Source organism: Oenanthe melanoleuca, chromosome 8 (genome assembly GCF_029582105.1).
Source record: "Oenanthe melanoleuca isolate GR-GAL-2019-014 chromosome 8, OMel1.0, whole genome shotgun sequence".
Lineage (NCBI taxonomy): Eukaryota > Metazoa > Chordata > Aves > Passeriformes > Muscicapidae > Oenanthe > Oenanthe melanoleuca.
Window position 1 is genome coordinate 21,204,485 of NC_079342.1, and position 18,588 is coordinate 21,223,072.

The 18,588-nt window shown below is 35.7% G+C and overlaps 1 protein-coding gene across 2 annotated transcripts in view; it reads right to left on the minus strand.

Moving 5' to 3' along the window:
• Positions 1–18,588, minus strand: part of FAF1 (Fas associated factor 1) — a 147,440-nt gene that overhangs the window by 91,968 nt on the left and 36,884 nt on the right. For both annotated transcript variants that reach the window (XM_056498111.1, XM_056498112.1), the window contains exons 5-7: positions 17,824–17,915; positions 17,398–17,486; positions 9,303–9,408 (exon numbers count right to left, since the gene is read on the minus strand). In XM_056498111.1, coding sequence (XP_056354086.1) covers positions 9,303–9,408; positions 17,398–17,486; positions 17,824–17,915 — 287 coding nt within the window. The remainder of the gene's footprint in view (positions 1–9,302; positions 9,409–17,397; positions 17,487–17,823; positions 17,916–18,588) is intronic.

The window sequence follows — 18,588 nt, forward strand, 5'->3', positions numbered from 1 at the left end:
CAGTCTCAAATAATTTCTTGTGCCATGCTTACTGTGATGCTCCTCTAGTTGGAAACTGGGCAGTTTGATTTGTCTATACTTAAATGTGGATATTTACACTGCAAGTTTGTGTCATTTCCACTGTCCACCATCATCCCTGTGTAACTTCCAGCACCACTGCTTTCAAAACAAGGTACAAGTAAGCTCACTTTGGTCTGCTAATCTAAGCAGGGAAAAATAAAAGTAGATTTGAGGCTTGGTACAAACCCAAAAATTGTGATCAAACTATATAGTTAGTAAATTGTTTATCTAAATCTTTCATGTGTGATGAAAGATTATTATCATAATTCATTAGCAAATTACAGACTTTGTAATGCAGGCAGCCACAAATTTGGCTTTGTATCAATCAGTTGAGACCAGCTGGGTAGAAATTAACACAACTCTGGGATACATAAAATGAAGTGCTCTCTCATTTTCAATTCACTGGAAACTTTGAAGGAAAGAAATGGAAGCCCTTTCAAAAATGTCAATTTTCCCTGCTTTCTGTAAATCACTCCATTTCACTGTAGAGATACAGAGATACAAATAAACATACATGGGATGTATGTAAGTGAATACCACAGAAACTGCTCAATCAAAATAAATTCAATATAAAGTATATGTAAAGAAAAGCAGTGCAGTTTAAAAAATCCTTTCATTATTTCTGAGACAGTCATATACACTCGTGAACACCAGAATTATTAAACAAACACAAAAGCTAATAGCCAAGCTACTCATAAGATACAATATTGTCAAAATTCCTGCTCTGAGCTTTCCCAGTCTACCAAATGACCTTGTACAAAAATGCTTGTTTTGATTATGTCTCCTTTGCCTAAGCTACAAGGCTGTGTATAGTGACAGCTGCATTTGGGAGCAACTTAAAACAAATTTCATTTTAGTGGCACCTAATCCAGAGACTGGTACAAGCAGCATGGAAAAGTCAGTGTCAAAATTAAACAATGAAGGCTTTTCTAGGAACAGATGCTTTTTCCCTGCAGCTGTAAAAACCTTAAAACAATCCTATGCCCCACTGTCTGGTCACGCAACTACCACAAAGCAAGGCATAAATTTTGCCACTTATTGCAAATATTTGCCGAGAGCTGCTATAACCCTTTTTAAAAACAGTAACAGGGATTTCTTGCGGGTGATTATGAGGCCATTTTATCCTTTAAATGAGTGCAAGGCTCTCCAATTTATGCCCACAAAACCAAAAGGATAACTTTTTAAATTCATGTTTTACACAGATATAGGAACGTAACTGAAAAACCCTAAAAAACTGGTTTACCACAGAGATGGTGCCTGTGTCACTAAGATTTAAGGATGGGACACACATTATTAATTCATAGTTGGAACAGCAACTGAGTGTTTTCTTTGCATAGTAATTACAAAGAATGTAGTGCAGCACTATCATTACACTGCTGCTTCAAGATACTTTTGACCATTTTGCTGTTGTAACTCCACAACCACTACTTTAAATATCCTTATCACCACAATCATCCAAAAAATTACCTCTTTCTATTCAGTGAATGCAGTGATAAACTTCAAGCTCAAATATTAGCTCTTAGGAAACAACTTCTGTAACTTAATGAACATAAGTAAATCCTCAGTTCCCAATTAAGTGAGCAATTTACAATGTCAAGCATGTAGTTACTCTCCATATGAACTGATGGGGATTTTAGATTAGCTTCTGTTGTGTATTTAAAAGTGATAGCACCAACATGATTTACATAAGTAAAATATTTTCAAATATTTTCTCACCAAGCAAGCACTCTAAAATTGTGAAGTGTTTCCTTTCTTACCCAAGTTAAAAAAAAAAATCAACTTTTCCCGAACAACAGTTCATTAGCACCTCACTATTTATAAGTATAATTGGGTTGTTTGATGAGAAAACATGAGAGAACACTGTGCCTACTATAATTTGCACAAATACAAATTTCATTGCTTGAAAACAAATCAGCAATTCAACGAATGTGTTTTTTTAATATAAGTGTATATCATGCAATGATAGAAGTGATCATATTATAGTTAACACAGGATAGAAAGGTTAAACCACGTTCTAAACCACTTTAATTTACAAGCTGTAAATTAATTTTTTTTAATTGCAAAAAAAAATGCTAACTTGAATTTTTCATTTGTTATTCAACTAAATATAATTCACACAGATAACAGCACTGTGCTATTTAGCTGCAGAGTGCTGTTTTCCCACTCTAAATAGCACAGGAGCTGGGGACAGAGCTGTTTAATATGTTCATAAAGCTGCTTAGGTTTTCTTGTCATTTCATGCTAACACCTTTTTAATAGCTAGCATTATGATAGAAGCCTTGCATAAAAATTCACCAACCCGAAAGTAAAACACAGCAAATATTCAAAATCAGAATAGCAAGCGATAGTTTTAATTGCAGTTTTTAAAAAATTCAAGGTTTTAAATTAGGTCTTGATCCCCAAAATCCTTAGCATCCTTAAATTACATGAGCAAAGCCATTCAATTCAACATGATTACTTCTAAAATAAGGACAACTCACATGACTGAGCATTTACAGAGCCAAACCCATAACCAAAATTATAACAATGACTCCTCATTATTTTCAAATTCAAATAAATTGATCCTTATCCTTTGAGAGTTTCTCTCCAGCCCAACTTACACTTAGAGATGGAGGGGAATACAGAGAAGGAGAGAAAGGAAAAAGAGATATAAACACACACACCAAACTGAGTACTGACAAACTGAACCTTAGCAGATGTGTGACTTCTAATTAGTTATAATAATCTGTGCTATTGGAACCTGCCTGCCTTTGCTTGCAAATCAAACAGCTTCCTTTGGAGTTTTAAACTCTCTGGGTGCTTATAAATTTATGCAAGGAAAAAACCTTGCTTTCAGCATATTTTAGATAAACTACAGTGATAACTTTATGAAAGGAAAATATTAAATTATAATTATCCTAAACAGACACAGTCTTGTGAAACTAACCCTACATTCATATGAAAATACAAAGCATTGACTATAATGAATTTGATTCATCCTTGGACACAAAGCTTTACCACAGTAAACTCAGTCAACTGTTGCTCTTGCTTTTATATTCATAGTACTTAAATAGCGCACTTTAAAACAAAAAAAACTCCAATTGGCTTTTCATACATCCACCCTCCCCAAAAATAACGCACTTGAAAAACCCAAATGATATGAAAAGGCTTCAAGGCCTCTTTTCTCCTTTTCACAGCACTTTTTTTTTATTTCTGTTTGCAGTAATCTGCCTTTCACTTTCTCATTGCTACAGAACAAACGAGGAGGCTCAGCACTTTGAAAAGGGGGCTCAATGTGTAATGGGTCCACTAGAATTAATTTAGTTGCACCAAATCCATTGAGCAGTGAGGTTTTTTTCTCTTCTCAAATCATTTTGAGTCGGATGCAGCCCCCAGCCTTTGTAATTCTAGTAAAGCACTTAAAGTGCACAGTAGGTGTTCATCAGGACCATCTGGTCAAAAGCAAAACAAGCTGCTGATTTTGCCTTTGAATAGAATGAAGCAAGTGTGAATTAGTCTCTTCAATTAGCACTATTACAACCTGTCAAGTGCATATTGTAAAACAGGATTATTACAGTATTGGTCACCAGTGCAATTATTTACTCTCTGCCTTTTCTTGCATATAAAAATGTCCATGTTTACTGGTTTTTAATAACTGAAGATCGTTTCTTTAATGATATGCACGTCCAAACCCACTAAAATCAAATCACAGGTTACGAAACATATTCTGTCAGGAATACATTAAGTTTCATAATTAAGTGAGAAGTAGTGCCCCTTCTTTATCTCTTACTGCTGTTTCTGTTGCAGAAAAGAAAAATAGTTATATGTATTTTTCAATGGGATATCTTCGAAACAGATCTCTTCAGTCAGCTATTAAGATATTTTAAGTGCCTAATAAAGTTATCACTGTTGAACAGGTACCTAAAAGGTATTTTCTCTTTATTTCCCAAGGAACTTCCTTTTCATATAATTCCCAACACATAATCATTTACAAGAAGTTTATCAAGGATTTCTTTCAGCAAATACATTTTACTTTAGGAATGTGCTGGTTTTCTATCATACAAAGGCAAAAAAACAAATCAAAAAGTTGATTTAGCTTTTTAAAAATAGATTTTTCTCTCCTCACTGAAAAAGTCAAAGCCTGCCTTGCTAGCAGGTCCTCATTCACCACTGCAGGACACTGAGGCTATCACACTGATGTTTAAATTATGTATACTGCTATTTATGACTTGCTATAAATTGAATATAATTTTAAGACGACAGATTTCTTTAAAAAGCAAACAAAATGCTCAAATTTCACAAAAACATACGGCTCTGGAGTACAATGAGGACAGTAATGTATTTTAATAGCTTGTCTGATACTAGGAGTATCTGAACAATAGAACGTTTGTGCACCTCCTATTAAATTCAAAATGTGCTAGTTACTGATTTTTACTACAACAGTAGTTTTCAACATTTTTAAAGCAAGTACAAAATGTCAAAACACAAAACAACTGTTTCTGAAACTATTAATATATGTACCATATTTGGGTATGTCTATTTCTGGTGAATGTATTTTATTGCAATTATTTAGCTACAGCATTATAAAGAGTAACATTATTTATATATGCATTTCATGTCTCCATGTTGGTATCTGACTTTTACTTTGAATGATCTCAATCAGCAACAACTGTCTTGAAAATATTTTGTTCACACACCAAAAAACAGATCTGAAAAAGGTACAAGACCTTCAGCCTGATTATTTTTCTGCCTGCTGCAGGTAATTCAGCTCAGCTTATCTATATTTATATATTACATTTATTTAGGCCTTTTAAATGATGCTTCTGCCTGCAAGTTCATAATGGTGATTTTGCATCTTGTTTAACATTCACCCACTCCTGAAAAAAGTTTAAAGAAATTAATCACAAAGGATTTGACTAGGGTGTGTCAACACAGAATTTACAGTTTATCGCAGCCCAGGCAGTTGTGTGCACAAATAGTTCCTCCTCCTCCTGCCTGGAGGGCTATTGGATACATTGCTTTCCATATTCCACCTTAGCCAGGGAGTCTGCAGGGAACAGAGAGCAAATATATTACCTAGCACAGGTGACAGGGATGCTGAGCAGGCAGCCTCTGCTTAAGTTATTGGCTAAAGGAACAGAATAAAGAGTAGAGCAGTATTTAGAGACCCATCTTCTCTGCATTGTTTGCACAGATTTTATGTTTTACCAAGAATTCCAGTGCCTAGAAGGTGCTCTACATAGTATTGTCAACTGGAATTTCCAGCAGTTACAAAATAAGATCACCAGTCTGTAAGGGGACTGTGGGTTCTGCATATTTAACTCATCCACCCTTTAGCAGCCACAGCTTGTGTACACTGGATATTTTTGCAATCCTGCACACAGGAATCCCAAAAAGGCTTCAAAGTCTGTATCAAAAGAATAAAATAGACAAATGCAAAGTCCTTGTTTTTAATGGAACAATCCAGTTTGCTAAAAATGTTTGATTATTTTTTTCTGTGTCACTGATTAAAACAAAAAGTGTAGAGCACATTATTGTGACAGGAACTCAAGTCCATTAAGTTTTTCACAAATTAGTTTGTCTGCTCCAGCATCAGAACACAAACTTGCTTTTAACACACATTTAAATATTCCCCCTTCTGAAAAAGGCTTTCCTGCATTTCTGTTAAATAATGACACTACAACTTCCAAAAATGAAAAGTAATAGAAATGTTCATTTCTAAATGAGAACAAGTTGATAAGAATAGGCAGAAAATAAATTATCTTGAGTGTGGCAATGCCTTGTACTAATTTAGCACAGAGCCTCTCAAACCTAAAGTTAAAAAAAAATCTCCAATTTCAAACAACCTCTATAAATTATCTTAGTAGAATAAGGAACAAGTATTCAGACAGAAAACTCCCTTTAGCCTTGTATTAGGAGCTCAATTTGTCAAATTGTCTTTATTTAACCATCTAATACACTGGAAATGTATTCATTTACATGTATTCAGTCTCCTAACTGGCACAAACCCTACCAATTTCCAATTTAAAATGCAGATCATGGAAAAAAGTAACCATGATATTTTCCAGAAGAAGTATCTGCCCAGAATTAATTTAATACTGCAATTTTACAAGAACAAACGGATGTCAGAAACCTGTGACACAGATTAATTTGCAATTTAGACTATCGTGTTATTATAACTTTCCAACTTATCTACTCCCCTACCCAACTGAAAAAAATAAAATCGAATATACAGAATTTTTGACAAGTTCCATTTAATTTTTTATTTCATTTCCAAAGATACTGTAAAAGTTCATGATCACAAAACAATATAGCTGAATGTAACCTATATTTTTTAAGATGAGCAATCAGATCTCAAAATGTAAAGAGTTAGCTATTTTGATGAAGAATGTTTAAAAAAAAAAAAAAAGAAAAAAAAAGCATTTTCAAGTACCATCCAAAATCCAACTATTAAAATTATATGTAATAAATTTTGGAAGCAGACATAAGCACTATAGCATCAGCTTTCTCTCAGATAATTTTTTGTCACATGGTTTCCCCGTTAAACATCATGATTTCTTTAAAAAAAAAAATTAATCCAAATATAATTTACTATTAAAAATGCATTCTAAACAATAAAAGAAAAACAGAGAACTGCAGCAATAGTAGTTTAGAAAAGCACAGTTGTGAGCACACTGGATTTTGAATTTAATGCATTGCAAACATTTCTGCCTTCTGAAAGGGCAGTGGGATTGAGTTTTTGGCATGAGTTTGGGGGGTTTTTGAGACCCTTGGAAAAAATATCTATGCCTTAAAATTCACAATACTAATAACAACACCACACTGAACCAGTAGCCCTTGAGAGACAGTTGCACCCAACTGTGGCAAGAAGTAGAACATTTCTAGAATCTTAAATATTTCTTTTAATAATTGATGTAGTCATTTTGAATCTTTCTGCATAGGATATGGCATGTGAGTAGATTGCATTAACACTGCTTAAACATTTCAACTTGTCAGTATGGCCAAGTCGATTTCTGAAATATTTGCTGTATTTTCCCATCGAAACAGTAATAAAGGTAGAATAAATATATGCCACTGCTTTATAATCACTGAACATTAATGAATATTTTATGTCTTTTTAAATCTCCCTGTTTAATTTAAAAGGGTGAAATTAAGTCTCCTCCCTGCAATATGCCAATTATCTGTAAATCAAACAATAACTTGGCCATTATAGTCCTTTTTGTTAATATACCAGAAGCTAATTTGAAAACACTGAGCGGCATTTTTAGGTAATAATTGAATAGTCCTTCCTGCCCTCTTGTGGTTGGCAACTGCATCACTGAGCTTCTCCACCATTACAAAAATACACCAGGAGGAAAGTAAACTATTAATTTGTTAAAGTGTGAACAAGAGAGTGAAGAGAAAAAAAAAAAAAAAATCTAACAGTACCAGGAGAGGACAGAGACAAAGGAGACGAGGAACGATACCAACAATTCCTCCGAACCACAAGGACTGCCTAGATTTGTTACAATGATTACTCTATGCTAAAAGAAAAAAAATTAAATTAAGAAGCCATTAGGGAGTTAACATTCAAAACAGAGCTTGTTTTCTATAATTAGACAAATGTTCACCAACCCTTTTACCTCAGTGAAATCCCCAGGGATTTCCAGGAGCCTTTGCACAGACAGAAACATTCACCTGTTCAGCACCAGCTGCACAAGGGCAGAGAGCTCGGTTCATTTTAGTTTTGAATTGGTTTTCACAATTTTAGACATTCTCTTGGGTGTGACATGCAGATACAGGAAAGGCAAAGAAAGGTTTTCTGCTCATGCTGGTTATGTGGCGGTATGGTTTTTATTTTGTTTTTTTTAAGGGAAAAATCATAATTAATTTTTAAATTATGTTGATTTCATATGGCAACCTGTAACTTGCCATTACCAACAAACAAGAAAACTTCAGTGCATGGAAAGGCAGCCTAGATCCCCCTGTCACAGCTTTTTGCTTCCTTTAAGCCAGCTAAGACCCATCAGCAAAGAAGTAAATGATACAGCACTGATAAAAACCAAACAGACAATACATATGTATGTGTTTTCTTTTAGAATCTCACTATTTTAAAATTAAAACCACGTATTTGGATCATTTATTTCCATAAGTGTTCAAATTCTTTATAATTCTAGAGAGTCAAAGCTCAGCCCCTCAAAAGTCAAACCTATTCAAGTATGTTTGTTTATCTGTATTATCACAAAAAGCAAAACACAACTTACTACAGTAGATCTAAACATAACAAGTAGAAATAAGGCTTTCATATGGGGGAAAGATCAGAATTTAGATCTTAAGAATAACAGGATTCACAATGAAAACAGTTAGTAATAATTTTTCACTGTTGTATGAGATAATACTCCCGTAGATAATATTAGAGAACTTAAATTAAATCTGTCTACCATGTCAGCATGTGACACAAAAAACTTAAAAAAAAAATCTGTTCAAGCTTAAAAGATTGAGAGAAGTGGCAGACCAATAATAGCAAACATACATTTAATTTGAAAAGCAAACATTCAATCTTAATATTTTGTAATGTGAATTCTGAAGATTCACATTTCTATGTTGTTTGTCAAGTTTCCAGAAGGCAGTGGGTTATATGGAAAATAACATCCACAACATCTACATTAGATCAACCATGGAGCACTAGACAACAACCTTTGGGCTTGGATAGGAGTTTTAAAAATATGCAAGGGACTGCTAATTCTGCATTCAGAGAGTCCAGAGTCACATCAGAGATATTTGATCCTTTAGGACTTAATTCTGCTGAAGTTCTCTCCAATATCACCCCTTGCTGGCCATTCCACAGAACGGCAGCAATGTCCATCACACATAAAACCATTTGGCTACCAGGCCAGTAAGAATTACAGCACTCCAACAGCAACCAGCACAATGGTTGAGGTGCCTAAAATATGGAGATGGAGTTGGTTAAAAGAAGGGAAGACACAGGAAGCTTCAAGGGGCTTCAAGTAAAATGCAATTAGAATAACTCAATACATGCTGTTTGTGTGTTTTGCTAATGCAATACAAAAAGAAACATCCTTTCTGTATAATTTATTAGAACACCTTTTTCTAACTGAATTCTTTAATCAAATCACAGCAAATCTTGATGATCCAGTTAAATAAAATTAAAAAGACTAATAAAATATAGGCCTATCCATCAAGACTATGCAAACCTCCTTTAACAGAGCTGGCATTAGCTATAATGAGCTACATTTATTCTTCAGCTGTGAAACAGCACTCACCTCCTGAATGGTACTGCTTCCTAAGAAGTTGAGGTTGTACTCCCGCTGGACTTCTCGATGGGTGACAATCAGCATGAAGTTTTGATTTAATGACTCCTGCAGGGCCCTGAAATGGTTGAAAGAAAAACAGGAAAATCAGGGATAAGCATGTTATAGCTTGTTTTACAGTTAGATGCAAAAACCCCAGGGTACCCTAAACTCTACATGGACAAGTCCAGGCACAACATTATCATCTCTCTTTTCACTCTTAAATGCAAGGAAGCCTGCTGAGAATGACCAAAGGCCATTCCTGAACTCCTTCCTTAATAAGGTGACTGCAGCCTTTAAAGCTCTTCTAATGTTAAGTATTTTCAAAATGGAGAGAGTCCCATTATCTTCACAAACATCGGGTGTATTTAGCACTCCTAATGCCATTAATAATAGGCTTGTCAGCATATTGATGCCCAGACCAAATATCAAGCTATGATGCACATTAAGAACTGATGGTAAGTAGAAAAAGGCAAAGCATCCTCATGCTTCTCTAGGGTTACCTGAAGCAGAAACCAAATGGAAATTCTTCTGCTTAATTTCATTTAAAGCACATATAACCCAGATAACTAGAACTGGAAAAAGTAACCACAGCAGAATTTCTCACGTGGGAATTGAACATTTCGAAAAGTTAGTTCTGCTCACATTGTTTTAAATGTACATTACAGAAGTTTTAATAAAAATTTTAAAATAAAATCAAATTTAAAAAAACCCAAATCTTAAGATACAGTGCAAACAGGCCAACTATATCTTCATGTTGTTACAAGCTTCAGGTTCTTTTTCTGATTTTCCTGGTAGTAAAACATTTGGATACTAAAAAGGCATCCTGATTGCTTAATTAGGTTCAAAATAATGCAGCTATCTACTTTTCAAAGTAGAAGGTAGAACTTCTGTTATAAACATGGTAATTATGGTTGTGTGCAATCTTACACATGCTAAAAAACTGCATCAACACTGTACCACAGCTTGGGCTTCTGAACAACATTTATGCAGACTTGACTTGTTCAGTGGCCCTATTCAATTTTTTTTTTTCTTATCACATATACTTAAAAGAACAACAGACTGTGGTTTCTTCCTTCACATCTTCATATTCCATGACACTTCAACATGTAATTCCTCTTAGCAGTAAAGGACAAATTCTGAATGCAGATCAGCACAGCTGATACAGGAAGACAAGAAAGACTCCTACATCATTTGAGACTTGATTTGTTAGTTTTAACTCCTTCTGGAATTACTCATCTGCTGTTTTGCTACTCAGATGGGAAGGAACTCATACAACACTCACTGGATGCTTTAGCAAGAGATACACAATTTGCTTGAACATCTCAGGGAAATTTATCTTACAAAAATATCGTCACTCGGAAATCTGATTTGGCTCCTGTGACATCTCAATAATCACATACCACAGAACAAAATCATGAAGTGCTGTTTCTTGTCTTTTATGGTTTTCCAACATGGAAAATAAATATAACTCATTGTCAATGCTAAGTATGATTATGTGCATGAGAGACACCACAAATGTTAACTGGAGTCATCGATGCTGAACATGTAGTTTTCTGCACTTTCTCAAGATTTTCTACAAAAGGCCTACAAATTTTTTTAAATACTTAACAGTCCTTCAAAGGAGAGGAAAAAATAAAAATAAAAAGAGGAGTTCTGAAAAGCTGTATGCCTATTTTCAAAGGTAATTCTAATATGATTGTTAGTAAATTTTGCATCCCCATAACCATATTTTCTATTGGCAAATGTTCAGTAGCAACTAAAATATTCTGCTGTGCTTTTTCAGATTCTGATTTTTATTTGTTTTCAGCAAATACTGGAGGCAAATGACATATTTAATTGCTCTGAAAACATTAATTACCGCATATGTGAATGGCTCTGGATTCCATACAGACTCACACAAGGTTCTGTTATAGCTAATTTTGACTCTATCTGAAAATCTGTAGATGCTAGCTGATAACATGACTCATGTTTTCATTCTGTAATTGATGTAAACACAGAAGGAAACAGGACAGTCTGATCAAACCCTCAGTCTCTCCACTTCTGCATGATCCACACACTTCAGTACAACTCAAAACACAGCCTGCTAATAAAAAGCATCTGCTCATAGGAAAAGTTTTCCACTTGTGAGAGCAGGAAGTATTTTGGAAAGGAAAAAATAATCTTCAAACAAATTTAAATGAAGTGCCTAAAAATTAAAAGCTTTAATTTTTGAACTAACAATTTTGACACCTCTACTTTTGGGATTTCTAAGCAACACAAGCTGAATGTTGTTAACAAGCAAATTCTCAACACATATTCATCGACAAACAGAGTGAAAAACAGGCTGAAAATTAAGCTGGATAATAAAAAAAACATGAAAAAAATGGAGGAAAAACTGGGTTTGAAAGTGTTAGCAAATATAGTGCATAGTTAATTGTTCACTTTTTCCTCAGAAAAATAACAAAATGAGGAACATTACTTCTGCTTACAAAGAAATGGACTGGCCAACTGCTCCTCAAAAGGAGGAGGAATTGATGGTACATCTGATGGGTCACTCATGCCAGTGTTGGTGCCCACCCTCTGCTGTGGGATGGGGTTGACTTCTGTCCCTCCCATAATCATTTACTCCAGCAAAGGGGGATGCAGATTACCCCAGATTACTTGCCGAAAATTTGTCTTTCAGCCATTAAGGCAATGACAAATTTTACAAGAGAAATGTATTTAAATGAACCTTTTCACTGATATTAAGCTGAAGCTTATTTTTATTTCTTTTTAGGTCCACATAAGAGCATGGAGAAGACAGACTTTGAATACAATGCACACCTCTAAAATTTGGCTTCAATGTTTGCAGTTGTTTAATTTTCCTACAAATATTATAGTTGACTACAATAACTTTGTAACATAATAATTTGACTACTAAACAAAATAGCTATATTAAAAGGAGGAAAAATCAGAATCAAACTCTAGATCTCATTAAAGACAAGACAGATTTTTTTTCCTTTATTTTTCATTATTGCCATCAGTGCTAAAATAATCCAATTAATCTGAAAATTAATTAATGGGAAAAGAAAACTAAATTCTAGAAAGAGGACTAAAGTAGGGCCACTCTTCCTAGAATAATTTTCCACCTACTACAAACCTCAGCTTTCAAAAGCATTTGCTGTTAAGTGATATAGTGCCTTTGCAACTTTTTTACCTTAGCTGAATGATTCTGTACTCACTATGCAGCACAGAAGGCAAGGAAATCTGCATTTTTGGGTACCAATCATCCATTTGAGGTACCTTGCCTACACTCAGAAAAGAAGTCCAAGAACAGACAAAAGAAAATAGACCTGACCATGGTCACTGCTCTGACCAATTCTAGCAAGAGACTTGGGCACACAAAACAGATTGGTTCTAACTACTGTTAGGTGATTGCATTAATGTTCTGACTTTTTACATGATACTTTGCATTTCAGCAGCATTTTTCTTTGAAATTTTAGTAATATTTTAGAATTTGACACCAAAAGTAAATCCTTAATCAATGATATATACATGTTCCTTTTCATTTCAGTTTCTACGAAATACATTCAGTATTTCCTACTGGGCAATATCTTTCTCAGTCACACAGAGATTTCCTACAAAACCTCTGATTTTTATATAAACAGCTACGACACAAGGTAATTAACATTTCCATTTTAAACTTACAGATTTATACAAGCTCATGTCAACAGAAGTCCAAATTTACTGTAATTACAGATTATTTACATTAAAACAAAATAAGAAATCAGTATGTAAATGTAATGTTTGTTGTAGCTAATGCAGCAGGAGGTGGTAGATTAGGTTCAAACAGCAATCAGTTAGCAAATCTGGCTAACATGTAAATGAGCAGAAGCCCTTTTGTTTACATTCTATTGCATTTTAAACTTCAGGATTTTTAAACTGTCTCATGAACAGATGTGAAAATAAAACATTAATCTTACCATTCTTATGGAAGCCTTCAAAGTAACTAAAGCAAGGCACTGCTCCTGTCCAGCTAAGCAGACAGGAGCAATAATTGGAGTTGCAGGTTACATGGTTCTTAATTAACACTCTGCTACAGTTGATAACATACAAGACACCACATCACCACCACTGCTCTGTAATGATCTAAATCAGAGGCATCCTGCAATATATGGGCCCATTGCTTGAAAAATAGGATCTGTGGGTTTTTTCTTATCCACACAGATTATTACACTTGTTAAACAAGTTACAATCACTTAGCAGAATTGCATTGTTTCTAATAATCTCCATGGAATGCACCTGGGTTTTTAATGCTTTTCAACTTTCCAGTGATTCATCCATCAAATATAATAAAGTATAAAATACATTATATCCATTATAATGACAATAGCAACAAAAACTTATAAAAAGCATCTCCCAGAACACACAGGATAAAAAGGAGAGAATTTGGATAACCCAGCCCCATGGACAGACCCTCATGCTCACACTTTCCATGCTTCCCTCTTACATTCTCCTAAGCCTATTTCCTGAACTGGGTATTGTCAGCCTTCAAGAAGCATCCAAGGCAACAAAGGGAAGGAATTTCACGCTGAGGAAGTGATTCATCTAATCTGACAAAGCTGGTGCAAGGGATCTACCCCCATGGACATTTAATGATGGACAGTCTTTGGCATCTTTCCTTTCAAGATTGCTTTCCAAGGGAAATCACATTTTCCCCACCCACTTGGTAACTTCTGCTCTCATCTGGTAACTTTTGAACATAGACACTGGTTTAAAGGAGGTCTCATAGTGTTAGAAAGATCAGGTATAAATCAACAGCCAGGATGGGGAAGGTCACCCAAATTATCACCCACTTCAGTAAAAGGCTGCACTAAAGTGCAGTATTTTATACCCGTCCATCAACTCTGGCCAGTGATCTCAAAACTACCCACAGAACATGATTTCTCCTTTCCTTTGATACTGCCTGACTGCGAGCTGGGGAAGAGATGCAGGGCAGGCTGATACTCTGTGCAAGGGGAGAAATATTACACAGGTGCTACAAAAAAATACAGGAAGAACTGGAGGCAGCATCAGAGGTAGGTGAGGTGATGGGAAGCACGGAAAGAGAAGGCTGATTTACTGCAGCTGCTGGGATGAGGCAGAAATCAGATTTCATTATGTCCACAGCTCACAGAACACGTGGTTATTGTTCTGGGTATCGTGCATGGATAAGTATGGCTTTGCCAGCTGAAATTTGGAAGCAGGGTGGAACCATACAGGTGGTATTTGACATTTAAATTTAATCTTTCCACCTCAATTTACTAGCATGCAGTAGTAATTCACTGGGTTTCTATTACCTATAAAAGCTTTAGGTAGGCCACTGATGAACAAAGATACCCTAGGAGATTTTTGTTTGTTTAAACAGCAGGATCACTTTGCCATTACATTTAGATGCTGGTTTAAAGTCAGTTCTGGGTTAAGCTCATTCAGTCTGTCACAATAAACTTCAATGCCTTCAGATCAATATGTTGGAAAAGGATGTTTCAGACAGTGTTCTGCCTCACTATAAAGAACAGACAAAAATAGGAGCGTATAGAGCTGAGGCCAGACTGTTCCTTTTAAGAAGGGCATATAGATAAAATATCACATACTGGAATCTCAGGCTTTTCAAATATCACTTTCTGGAGATATTCAAATCACGACTATTTATCTCTAGTTCAAAACAGAAGGCATTTGAAGAAAACAACAGATGAACTCCCAGAGCAAGAGGCAAAGTTCCTCAACATCCATTAATAATAGATGTGAGCACAACGCTTTTAAAAATTGTGGGTAACAAACTAATCTGAATAATAACTGACCTAACAGTAGGCAGTAAACAGTGTAACTGGGTTTGGTACATTGCTTCAATTAGATGTGTTTTGATCTGCATAGATGCTTTAATTGGAGGCAAGCCTCCCCTTTCATCTAGAATTTATGACTTCAGGGAGATGATCTAGCCTTCAAATTATCCGTGTTTAAATAGCCACTAATTAGTCATCATTTGCTGTCCCAAAGCTACCAACTTTTATCTTAAAAATATCCAGAACTAATCTCCACTATGAAACAAATATAAACTATAAAAGGTAACAACTACTTTGATTTTATCAAGTGAAGTTCTTTAAAACCATTAATCCAATAAAAAAGGCAAAGAACTGTTTTTAAACAGTTTGTTGCTATATACTTTACTGCAGTTGCAATAAACAACTCTCTTCAGACTCCAGTTTTCTTTCCAGAATTATAACACTCAAAATACAATATACAATTACCTGTCTAGAAAATTTTGAAATTGGAAATGAAACAATTAGCAGCTGTAGTGTCTTTTCACTGTTCTTCAAATAGCTGCTAAGACACAATGGCTTATTGTCTTCACACACAAATACAGCTCCTGGTTGCACACACAGTTCATGCACACCACCCTCTGTTCCAGTGCCACTATTCCCTCTCTTACTGCTCCTTTTTAATCATTATTATTTTTATAATTCATATCAGCATTCCTATCTCCTCCAGAGACTGCATGCTAATGTGTACAAGTACCTTTTAGCAATACACCAAGTACTTTCAGTTGTTAGGAAGGCAGATACTAATTTCTTTTGACTCTCAAAAAATTCCTCTCACCAGTCACACAACTGCACTTACAGAATATTCTGCTGTCACCTACAAGGGCAGAAAGCCAAGTCCCTTTTCAGACAACCTGAAATCCACACATTTTGCCCAATTCCAAAGGCATCCCAGCGCTGGAGCAGCTCCTTTCACAGGCTCAATTCCTGCGCACCCTCTAGCGGCTACCGAGGAAAATTCCCACTTTCCTGCCAAACAGCACATACAGGCAAAGGGAAGAAAACCAACCAAACCAATTGCTAATTACTTTATAAGATATAACACGGTTTCATTTTCAAACCTTCACAATATTCCCTGAGAACAGAAAGAGACCTGGGGGTGCTGGTGGACAGGGGCTGGACATCTGTGCCCAGCTGTGCCCAGGAAGGGCCAGTGGCACCTGGATTGGACCAGGAATAGGGCAGGACCAGGACAGTGACTGTCCCCTGTACTCAGCACTGCTGGGGCCACACCTCCAGGGCTGTGCCCAGTTCTGGAAGGGGCTGGAGCAGGTCCAGAGAAGGGAATGGAGCTGGGGAAGCATCTGGAGGGAAAGTCCTGGGAGAAGAGACTGAGAGAGCCTGGGGTGTTCAACCTGAAGAAACCCTTCAGCTCAGGGGGAATCTTCTCACCCCCAAAACTCCCCCAAAAAGAGGTTGGAGCCAGCTGGGGGTCTGTCTCCACTGCCATGTCTCAAGGGGAAGGATGAGAGGAAATGGCCTTTAATTGCAACACAGCAAATCCAGAGTGGGTATTGGAAAAATACCTTTCCCTGAAAGAGTGCTTAAGCACTGGATTCAGCTACCCAGGGATGTGGTGGAGTGAGGAAATGTCAAGAGATGTCTGGATGTGGCACTCAGGGATATGGTTCAGGGGTGATTATGGTGGGATGAGCTTGAATGTCACTTTCAGCTTTGATGATTCTGTGATTCTGTGACATATGAACACTCACTGCTTACTTCTTGAGTGCTCAAATCAGTAATAAAAGATATCCTGCTCAATTAAAGGAAGTTAATTATAATTAACCATTAATAAATTAATAATAATTAATTTATATTAATTAATCAGCCTATCTACATACATTTTTAAAGTATAAGATAAAAAAATAAAACAAACATTTAATAAGAAAAATTCTGATCTGATGGGAATGATTTATACAGACTTATAAGATACATTAAATGGACCAACATAAAGCAGCAACTTATGCAAGGTCAGCTCTCATTTCCACAGGGACTAGTTTTCTGCTAATTTAAAGTCATCACATCTGAGAGACATAAAATTCTGTATGTACCTAAGAGGCTCATGTCCCCCACCAAAGTTTTAAAACCTCAACAAGCTTCTTTTCAATGAGATTCTGAGTTATTTCATCCCAACAGTCACTAGTGCAGTGAAAAACTGACTGCAGATTCTTGCAAATACACACATGGCCTCATAAAAACCACAAAAACCCCCAAACCATACAAATAGAATTTATGGCCAAAAGACTTACCCAGAATGACTTGAAGAAGGAGGAGGCAGGTCAGGTGTTAGAACATAAAGACTATTATTTTTTGGCAAGTGTAGACTTTTTAAAACAGTCTGAGGGGAGAAAAATCATTATAAATATTAAACATTCACCAATTCTGACTTTTTTTTAAATTGTAGGTATATATTTACAATATCACCAACTATTTTTTATCAAGATATACTTCCTGTTACTTTAAAACATCATTTTTTTAGGTGACCCACATTATACACAAACCAAACTGATTTGTCCTGATTTTATTTTGCAGTGTTTTAGATTAAGAGTTCTTTGTGTGCCACCCAAGACATCTGACACTGTTTGAAACTAACAATTCTTGCATTGTAATCCCCACCCACAGATGCTCAGTTTGAAACTGAGTTCAGTTAACTGAAAACACAGTTGAGAACTTACACTATCATCTACATCTCCAGTCTTCCACCCTTTTAACAGCATTTTAGATGCAGGAATCTGAAGTTCATTTTCTAGAATATGTTTGATATCTCCTAGAAAGAAAAACAAAGGGAATATATAAAATATACACATTTACTACTTTATTTCAAGCAGCAATGAATTGTACTCAAAATAACAAGAGCATGGAAAAATTTACTAGAAGGAGGATTTTTAATCTAGTTACCCTTGTAAAATACCCTTCAAACAGTAAAAGACAAATGAAGCTTAAAAAAATAATCACAATGCATGAATGATTGGAGAATCACATTGGATTGGAGGATTTGATGATCTGGACACACAAATATTGGTAATTCTGTACTCCATATATGCTGGACACAATATTTGCAGCTGTGTGCAATCTGGAGCCCCTGACTTTACCAGCAACAAAGAGGGTTCATATTTCTGATACCAAATTTCATTATCATTAGTCCAGACCTAAGGAACTGGAATGTTCATACAACTGACTGCTCTGACAGCTTTTTCAATGTTTTGTGCATTTTGATGCTCTTCTGCCCCTGTAATTAATACAGCCATAAAATAATTCAGGCCTGAAGGTACCTCTGGAGCTCATGTGGCCCAAGCACAACTCAAAGGTCTAATTAAACCAGCTCAGCCAATGACTTGTCCAGCAGACTCTTGAACATGTCATGATGGAATCTGACAACTTTTCTGGCCAAACTGTTTCAGTACTTCACCACCCTCATGATAAAAAATAAGTTCCTTTTA